This window comes from Musa acuminata, chromosome BXJ2-2, assembly GCF_036884655.1.
Source record: "Musa acuminata AAA Group cultivar baxijiao chromosome BXJ2-2, Cavendish_Baxijiao_AAA, whole genome shotgun sequence".
Classification (NCBI taxonomy): Eukaryota; Viridiplantae; Streptophyta; class Magnoliopsida; order Zingiberales; family Musaceae; genus Musa; species Musa acuminata.
Genome location: NC_088339.1, coordinates 28,851,628 through 28,861,097, shown reverse-complemented (window position 1 = coordinate 28,861,097; position 9,470 = coordinate 28,851,628). Strand labels below are relative to the sequence as shown.

General features: G+C 44.2%; 2 protein-coding genes and 1 long non-coding RNA gene across 9 annotated transcripts; 2 read left to right on the top strand and 1 right to left on the bottom strand.

Moving 5' to 3' along the window:
• The first annotated feature begins 371 nt into the window (after positions 1-371).
• Positions 372-6,244, top strand: LOC103975572 (uncharacterized). 7 transcript variants are annotated; one of them, XR_010484583.1, is made up of 6 exons: positions 372-567; positions 676-726; positions 3,054-4,002; positions 4,326-4,385; positions 4,457-4,906; positions 5,240-6,244. It is a non-coding gene; the product is annotated as an uncharacterized LOC103975572 (long non-coding RNA). The 7 variants fall into 7 exon arrangements; XR_010484584.1 differs by having other exon boundaries at positions 4,326-4,571; positions 4,741-4,906; XR_010484580.1 differs by adding an exon at positions 2,329-2,456 and having other exon boundaries at positions 4,326-4,906.
• On the bottom strand, positions 3,100-3,608 carry LOC103975573 (uncharacterized). The gene is made up of 2 exons (XM_018822663.2): positions 3,471-3,608; positions 3,100-3,378 (listed from the first exon to the last, which is right to left on the bottom strand). The coding sequence occupies exons 1-2, from the start codon at positions 3,606-3,608 to the stop codon at positions 3,187-3,189; spliced, it is 330 nt and encodes a 109-aa protein (XP_018678208.2). The 3' UTR covers positions 3,100-3,186.
• A 382-nt stretch (positions 6,245-6,626) lies between the features above and the next one.
• Positions 6,627-9,340, top strand: LOC135605871 (sugar transport protein MST3-like). Its single transcript, XM_065096428.1, has 4 exons — positions 6,627-6,800; positions 6,900-7,222; positions 7,881-8,510; positions 8,602-9,340. Exons 1-4 carry the CDS (start codon positions 6,668-6,670, stop codon positions 9,082-9,084), a joined length of 1,569 nt encoding a protein of 522 aa, XP_064952500.1. The 5' UTR covers positions 6,627-6,667; the 3' UTR covers positions 9,085-9,340.
• Positions 9,341-9,470: the final 130 nt, after the last annotated feature.

Genomic DNA, 9,470 nt, shown 5'->3' with positions numbered 1-9,470 from the left:
GTCATTTAACTACTGACATTGGTTTTAAACTCCGTCATTATACGCCTAGAATTCTACTTTGCTTCATCTCTTATCTAAATAGGATCTCTTGTCCACAACTCACATATAAATCATCCTAGAATTCAAGATTCATGTCATATGAATTTTTTTATAGAGAACCAAAACCCCACAAAATTGCCAGAATAACTAAGAGTTTTCAGATTCATCAAACGCGATCCGATCATCAAATGGAGTTTCGAAAGATAAATCATTCATTCCTAAATAGAATCTACCAACCTAGTTTGCCTTGTGTTGTATTAAATATAAAAAAATTTCTATTTTTGGACCCCTTTTTATAAAATAAATATAATCGAAGCTACCGGAGCACTCCTAGTTAATTAGTTGTGCGTGTACATATGTGATCGGCTTGCAGGACGATGCGACGACAAGCTCGACTTTGTTTCATCTATTTCCATATTCTTTTTGCGTCTTGTAGAGAAGTCGGCCCGTGGGAGGATGAGCTCGTGGCGTGGCGTCGTGATAGCAACCCCCTTCCACGAGGAGGAGGAGGAGGTTGATCCCTTCTAGGTGATCAGTCCCCATCTTATTCTCCCGGTTTGAGTAGTCGATTGAGTGGTTGATGGATCTGAGATTCTTCCTATCTTTCTCTGTTCTCTTTCGATTGCTGCCTGATAGGTTTATCGTCTAAGGATTTTGTCAGATCCGATGCGGTGCGGTTACTTCGGGGTAAATTTATAACCTCAACTAGGTTTAGAAGATGTGTTATTCTCTCGCTTTTATTACGATGATTCTTTAATTCATCCATTTGGTTGATTTGAAATGTTTGATTCTATTAAGAATCTTAATTATGATCGTCCAGATCACGTTTATAAAAATTATATATCCCCAATTAATGCCCACATGTTTGGTTGAGTAATCTACCCGGAAGTGTTAATAATAAGTTAAGCTCGTCTCGTATCTACCTATTTTAACTTTTAGATGCAATGTCATTGATAAAAAAAAAAAATTAAGAGATTCCAATTAATTGCGCTAGTGATCTTATTCAAATGGCATTCGGTAGATGAGCTGCTATCTTTGATCATATACGATCAGAGGGCACCAGCCCTCTTAAAAAATTAGCTGAAGCAATTGGGTCTGCATTTTAATTTTCTTGAGAGAAGGGGTTCGCAGCTGTTGATAGTTGATGAATTCCCTGTGCAGTCTAATCTTCAAACTCATTTGAAAATATAACTGAACTGCATATGGAAGAACCTTAATGGGTCCACCGAGTACAGCTGCTAATATATCACATTGATCAATGCTCGGCAGCATCAGTTGTTGGAGAAAATCTTTTACTAGGATGAAGTTTCACCCTGCTACATTTGGCAATATTTTTAAGGTGTCTGTTCACCAAGGCAATTGTTTCTTATGTCTGTCCACAAATTTAACAATGGTTTGTTAATTGCTAACATCTTAAGCATTTTAGCTAAACCAAGAATGTTTTGAATTCGTGCACTTATCTATCTTTCCAAAGCTGATATTTTCGACTGTCAGTTTAGCACTGTTGGTCTCTTGAAACCAATTCTCAACTTTCCTGCTCAGGTGATTTTCCCGACTCTGATGTTTATTTCATATTAATTTGGTACAGTAAACTGTAATCCAGTTTTCCTGCATTTTCTCTTGTACAGTTTTCCTCATCTCCAAAAGAAATGTTCCATTGCCATCTCTCATTGTCACTCCATTTTGAAGGATGAGTTTCTTTTTTTGTTTAAGCAGTATTCTCTTTTTCGTCTAGTTGAATGGAGCAGATCAGCACAGCTGCACTGTCTTGAAGCATATATGTACCGATCACATATGATGAGTTTCTTTTGTCATTAGGGCGGTGGTCATTTTATTCCAGCGCATATCTTTTCATGAATCCTTGTTCTATTGACATCGAATGTTCTCTAGAAACACCATTCTCCAAAGCATCTGAGAAAATCACTGTAAATTCCTTTTTTTACTCCTATCTTACAACTGATTTCTCAAATTTGGAAACTTTTTTATTACTCTATCCATTTACTAGTTAATTATGTATCTGCACCCAGCACTATCGTTATCATATCTCTCTACATGGGATCTTAGAAATAAATGCATATTATCCGTCATTGCATGATGAACATATGCGAGACTGACTTCCTGACCGATGAAACTATGAATGAAGCTCTTGGTCTTGTTGTAAAGATATGCAATAAAGTATGAAGTCCTGCTATTTCAGGATTCTCGGCTGACTGTCTCTTTTGAGTATATTCTATATCGGTATCTACAGTAAAAACCTTGAACTCTTTCAGTGGCTTTTTCTGGTAGCAGTGACAGAGGCATGCAATGGAAGGTCTCCCTAAGTTACTTAAAGGCAAGGATTTGCTCTTTTGTTAATGGCTATTGTCTAGGGAGATGTTTTGTACTCACCCATGGATGGTCATCAAGTTCAAAGCAATGTTCGTTCTCCTTCCTGACTGACTTTTATATTGTTGATGTTTCGGGCTTTAATTTTAAGAAGGCTTCTCTATTTCATAGGTGGATTAATTGTCAGGATGTTGGGTAATTCCTATTATCTGAGCTATTAGTGTGATCTAATTTAGCTTCTTGTTAAATATTCCAGTGGATCTGAAAGAAATTTGCTAACTGAAGCAGACACATTTTTGTAGTCATCATCTTAATGCTGGAACCTGCCTGTAACATTTGTGAGGTCAGATAAGTAGGAAAATTATGGTGCTTCAATGGGACTCCATCTTATGGTGTGGCAGTCTTCAGTTAGTTTAGAACAACAACTGCTATAAATGATGAATTTGTGAAATTCTAGTACTAACAAATGTGTATTTGGAAGTGTTGTTTTCACGTTGATGGAGGTGCCACAGATTGATGTTTGCCATTAATTCAGGTTGTGAACTTTTGACCTAGGCAGATTTGAAATGTCTCTGCAGACGTTCTTGCAAACTGCAAACTAGTGTGTTAAAAAAATGATCAATTTTTTTCTGTTTGTTATGTTGGAAATTCTCTCACGTTCTTGGGGTTCTCTTTGTTCATTCTTGTAGGTTTCTGCAGAGGGTGACTCAGTTGTGCAAGTAGAACACGAGGAACTGAGACAAAATGTAATTTTCACGACAATTTCTCTCTCATTCATCAATTGCCAAATTACTATGAGCTCAGAAGGTAAAAGGGAAGAGCTCATGCCTTCACTGCCTCCGTAGCTACCAAAAGGCCTGTGTCAGCCTCAGGAGCCGCTGCACCCCTGAAGAGCAAGATTGCTAGGCTTCCTATGTTGAAGTAGATGAAACAACCACAATGGTGGGTGACAAAGGAACCAAAATCTGTTCCCACAATGCATTGCCACCCTGGACCATATGACCTGTCAAACTCCTGCAGTTTTACAAATTCCATTGTAAGAGGAAGAGGAAACAAGACAATGAATGGATGAGTCTTTGTTAGTTAGCCAAGATACTCGAAATTACCTTCTTGATGAAACAGGCTATCTCAGTGGAGTCTGTGACATCAAATTCATCCAGTGCCTTCCCAGCCAAACGGAGAGCATCCTGCTGCATGGTTTGCAGCATATCGGTCTCTCCGATGATTGCCTGGCTTTCCAGCATAGTTGCGTGTTTGCTCTGTTAGGTTTTTCAGGGAGAAGGATTGTTAGTTGTGGGGGAAGGAGAAGCGGTGGTCTCAATTATATCATACTGGGATATGGAGGTAACATTCATGGGTGCTGGTGGACGGGCCACGTCTGTTGAAGATGGATCTTGTGGCCAGTAGTTGACATTCCGGAATATACCAATCAGCCCTTTGTAAAAATGAAGATATATGAGGCCTTGGCGGCAGGGATCTAAAATATTCTTTAGACAATGGCCATTGGATTTGTTCTGCCAGATTATGCATGGAGGTCCCTGGCCGACTCTTCTTCTGATGATTTTGTCTCTTTGTTTGCAGCAGTCCCTTCGTTCATTCAGTATTTCTATGGTATGATAGAAGCAGTGGTGATGTGTGGTAAGTTGCATTCTGTCTAATGAAGTTTACGTTGATCATGCAACAAACAGTTGTTGATTCTTAAAAGAAACTGGCATATTATGTTTAGTCTTTTGCTACAAATATAAATGATTGTTTCAACTTTGTTTTCCTCATGTTATTGTCTGTGTTCTTTTTATTTGTTCGATTTAAAGAGGAAAAAATCAAGAAAAATTTGCCATAATGTGTCTCTTGGTTGATGTGAATCATATGAATTCTTTTGTTCTGATTGATATGTAGAGCAGTGCAATGATCGAAGTGTGTGTCGGCGAGTAGCTGTCTAATTGGCTAATCCTCTTTTTCAGGGTGATGTCAGACAATGGATTTTCCAAGGAAGGATGCCAGTCTGAACATATGCTTCGAAGGTATGGGGTCTAGAAATTTAGTACAAGCTTCTGCTTCATAGATTTAACTTGTGGCTAGAACTGTCTTAAAGGGGGACCTCTGGAATAGTATCTATAGATTAAGAGTGGTGATGCTGGAAATCCGTGGAAGCAGGAAGCCCACTATTTTTGCTCACTTTTCCAGTGGCTTGAAATGACATGCAACTGGTTTGATTCTTCTATTCCTTTGATTTCTCTCTCTCTCTCTCTCTCTCTCTCTCAAGAATGCTCGTGTTACTTTGTTGGTGTCCTGCACATCTGATATTTGTGGGCATACTTTATAATATTCATCAATTTTGTCCCCCATATTTCCTGCAAAATGGCAACTGATGAGCAGGTGGAGAAGACTGCAGCGCATTCAGAGCTGATCGACGATATATTGCAGGCTACAAAAGTGACTGCAGCTGAGACAGGTGTTGGCCGACGAGCATAGTAGCCACGAGTCCCTTCCTCAGTAGTGTGATCTTGATGTGATCGTCTCCGAGTTGGGAAGCGAATCATGTGTATGGTATTCTGTCATAATCTCTCTGTCAAATCTCCAGCAATTCTGAGTTATATTAGTCTTTTATGAAGTCGCATTATCATTCTTTCGGTGTAAATTCATTAAGTTGGTCAGTTGTATCCCATTAGATAATCATATCCTAAGAAACAAAATAAACGGTGTCACCGAGACAACAGTTGACTTTCGTAATCGTGAGCCCCGCTGTCTTTGGGTATGGTGTGGCATAGCGGAACCCAATCTTTTGTTGTATAGGCGTAGCCCATGAGAATTGGTCAATCAAACGAACATAAAATCATATGAATCGATATATCTCATCCATTCTTTTCCATGACAGGGTGGATCCTGGTGAGATGCTCACCAACTATTTGATTCAATGCTTCCATGAGCCAGCGGTAGAAGCCAAAGAAACGACGCCCATCCGAGCTCGACTGCAGGCCACAGCTGTGCTTTTCTATCGCATGAGGACTCGACGCCGACTTGCGTGTTTGTTGCTCTCCCATGTATACAAGTCAAGCTGTATCTTCGGTGGATCAATGTGATCTCCCTCGGCTTGCTTGGAATTTGTAGGCGACAGTGCATCTGCTGCCGATGTCCCAAATTGACCGCAATGTGGGTTGACTTCATGCGGCCGGTGGTACTCGGCTGGCAATCCAATGGATGGACTTGGCGCCTCCCCATCAAGAACTATCTATCATCTGATAGCACCTATCTTTACTGTCTTAAAATCCAGTGAATATTTAGTTTTGATCGGAGAACTGATGGTCCTCATCTCTCACGCAATAAGCAGTTAATAGATTCAAATACTCGGCTACTAATCTTGGTGCGATCAATTGTCAACAGGCGTTCATGGATTCCCCAGAATGTTTCAGTGCATCCGAGAGAGATTGCTTGTTACAAGACTTAAGATGGCACAAGTGTGGGATGGAGGAAAGAAAAATCCAACCAAACCACCCGGTTTCTCCGGGCATGGGAACACAAAGAATCCGCAGTCAAAAAAGATAGAAGCCACAAGGGGGTTTCATTCCATGAACAGAGTCCCCTGGTCTCGTAACATGTCCATGTTGGAATAATGCCAGAGCTTCCGCTGATTGACTTCTTGACTTGTATCGTAGTTATTACGTGTCTTTTGATAGGAAGATGATATGTCTGCTGTTTCCCTGTTCTATGGCGTCTCACCTGTCCATATATGACATGGTAGACTTTGGTGGCGAGCCTCCAAAGAGTCAAGCATCTCATTCCGATCCGCTTTCTTTCGTATATAATTGGTGTCTTGAAAGCTACGTGATGAGTAGGATATGTATCCCTCTCGAGTTAGTAGTAATATAAAACGTTGGATGGACATCATGTGCAGCTCTCTAAACCTTCTTACTCGTTCACATTACTTTGATGACTCGCATCGTCTCAAAATTGTAGTCAACCCGTAGATACTTGCAATGTAACAAGTGGCGTTGTGTATTGCCTGTTTACTACATGACAAAACCAAGCATTGTGGGGCCCATGCATGTGACTGTGACTATATAATGCAAGTATATAATTCCCGTGACAACTGTAAGTAAATATCAGATATATATGTATATATATATATATATATATATATATATATAAACTGTCTGAGAATTAATAAAAGGAGAAATCAAGATTAAATCTCGACCACGTTACCCAAACCCACTCGCACAACACCTATAAAATCACCTCCCCCTTCTCTCCAATTCCATCTCTCTCTCTCTCTCTCTCTCTGTCTCAGGAGACTGTGTCGTCGAAAATGGCGGGGGGTGCCATCGTGAACACCGGGGGAGGGAAGGAGTACCCCGGGAAGCTCACCCTCTTCGTGTTCATCACCTGCGTCGTCGCCGCCACCGGTGGGCTTATCTTCGGCTACGATATCGGCATCTCAGGTGGATATCGCGTCCTTCACTTCTTCTTCTCCTTCTGGCTAAACTCTTGTTGGTCTCTTCTTTGACTGTGTGTGTGTGTGTGCGTGTGTGTGTGTATAGGTGGAGTGACGTCGATGGATCCGTTCCTGAAGAAGTTCTTCCCGGAGGTGTTTCGGAAGAAGGAGGACGACAAGACAACCAACCAGTACTGCAAGTTCGACAGCCAGCTGCTGACCACCTTCACCTCCTCCCTCTACCTGGCCGCCCTCGTCGCCTCCTTCTTCGCCGCCACGGTCACCAGGGTGTTCGGCCGCAAGTGGTCCATGCTCGGCGGCGGCCTCACCTTCCTCGTCGGCGCCGCCCTCAACGGCGCCGCCCAGAACGTCCTGATGCTCATCCTCGGCCGCATCCTCCTCGGCATCGGCGTCGGCTTCGCCAACCAGGTACTCCCTTGGCTCGGTGGGTCCCGCTGTGACTCCCAGTCAACCAAACGCTGCTCCACTATGTTGACTATTTTGCATTACGTGCCATAAATAAATCCATTCGTCGTAGAATAAAAGACGGAGTGGTTGAATCGTCGTTTGTATTTCTCATGGACTTCTATCCTCTCATCGCTCATAGGAAACAGCTCTCTCACCTCACACTGTTTTGATATGGTCACTGTCTTCTGGATAACCGAGCTTTCTCTTTTTCTTTTTGGCTTACGGGATGGGATGGAGGAGGAAAAGTCAATAGTAGATATCTCCATATGTAATTGGCCACAAGAGGAGGATAAGTGTAGATAAGACAAGAGGGAATCCTATGGTCCATAATTGTTCTTATTGCATGGCACGATGAGGCCTCCCTCCCATGTTCTTGCTTCTCGCATCACCACCTCTGTGCTTCCTTTCTATCACTCTTCCTCTCCTGAAGCGACCTTTTAATGACTGTGAACCAATAAATCTTGTTACTATAGTATCTTTTACATACTGAGTTGAAATTTGATGTTCGTTTATATATATAATGGATTTTATCGAGTGATTGGAATTGAATCACGCTGGGATGTGACGTTTGATGTTAACAAGATGGTCTCATGGGTTTGGTGTGGACAAAATGATGCAGTCGGTGCCGGTGTACCTGTCGGAGATGGCGCCGGCGAAGCTCCGTGGCATGCTCAACATCGGATTCCAGCTCATGATCACGGTGGGCATCCTGGCCGCCAACCTCATCAACTACGGCACCGACAAGATCAAGGCCGGGTGGGGGTGGCGCGTCAGCCTCGCCCTCGCGGCCGTCCCCGCCGCCATCATCACCGTCGGCTCCGTGTTCCTCCCCGACACCCCCAACTCCCTGATCGAGCGCGGGTACCCCGAGGAGGCGCAGCGCATGCTCCGCCGCATCCGCGGCACCGATGACATCCACGACGAGTACCGCGACCTGGTGGTCGCCAGCGAGGAGTCGAAGCTGGTGAAGCACCCCTGGGCCAACATCGTCAAGCGCAAGTACCGCCCCCAGCTCACCATGGCCATCCTCATCCCCTTCTTCCAGCAGCTCACCGGCATCAACGTCATCATGTTCTACGCCCCCGTCCTCTTCCAGACCATCGGGTTCGGCAGCAACGCCTCCCTCATGTCCGCCGTCATCACCGGCCTCGTCAACGTATTCGCCACCTTCGTCTCCATCTTCACCGTTGATAAGCTCGGCCGACGTAAGCTCTTCTTGGAGGGCGGCGCCCAAATGATCGTCTGTCAGGTACCTTCTTCTTCTTCTTCTTCCACGCCACGCAATCTATCTACAAACCCAGTGCACTCAACACATCCTCCTCCTCCTCCTTCGTCGGTAGATCATCGTCGGGACGCTGATCGCGATCAAATTCGGGACCAACGGAGAGGGGCACCTGTCCAAGGCCTACGCGGCCTTCGTGGTGCTCTTCATCTGCATCTACGTCGCCGGGTTCGCCTGGTCATGGGGTCCCCTGGGCTGGTTGGTTCCTAGCGAGATATTTCCACTGGAGATCCGGTCGGCGGGGCAGAGCATCAACGTGTCCGTCAACATGTTCTTCACCTTCGCCATCGCGCAGGCCTTCCTCACCATGCTCTGCCACATGAAGTTTGGCCTCTTCTACTTCTTCGCCGGGTGGGTGCTCATCATGACCACCTTCATCTCCATCTTCCTGCCCGAGACCAAGAACGTGCCCATCGAGGAGATGATCCTGGTCTGGAGGTCCCACTGGTTCTGGAGCAAGTTCATCGCGGACGAGGACGTCCATGTGGGCAAGGCGGAGACGGAGATGAGCAACGGGAAGCCCAAATCCGACGCCATATGACAGGTGTTCGTTGTTGTGTCTCAGAAAAGATACAGAACAGTTTAGATATAGTTAATCCCCATAGCCATGTTTTCTTCTCTGTCTGCAACTTCGTGCTGCGTGTAAAGATCTTCTTCTTCTTCTTCCTTGTGTCTGAAGCATCAAAGCGAGAGGCTGCACATGAATATGTTCTCCGCATCAAAACCTTGATCTAATCGTTGGCAGCCACTATGTCCAATCCACTTGTTGAATACAACATCTACGTAAGCTCATCTAAGATGCTGTCTCGCTCACTGACATCCCATGTTCTTGAACCGGTAATATGCCATGTTCGTACGATTTCCTGCCGCATGATCTCATCGTGTAATCTGCAGACTGATTCCACGTCTTCTGCAGCTGAATCTGTC

Coding starts and splice junctions, on each gene's coding strand:
- LOC103975573 (XM_018822663.2), bottom strand. CDS start 3,608: ATGCTGGAAAGCCAGGCAATCATCGGAGAGACCGATATGCTGCAAACC. Junction 3,379..3,470: donor TAGCCTGTTTCATCAAGAAG/GTAATTTCGAGT, acceptor GTAAAACTGCAG/GAGTTTGACAGGTCATATGG.
- LOC135605871 (XM_065096428.1), top strand. CDS start 6,668: ATGGCGGGGGGTGCCATCGTGAACACCGGGGGAGGGAAGGAGTACCCC. Junction 6,801..6,899: donor CTACGATATCGGCATCTCAG/GTGGATATCGCG, acceptor GTGTGTGTATAG/GTGGAGTGACGTCGATGGAT. Junction 7,223..7,880: donor GCGTCGGCTTCGCCAACCAG/GTACTCCCTTGG, acceptor AAAATGATGCAG/TCGGTGCCGGTGTACCTGTC.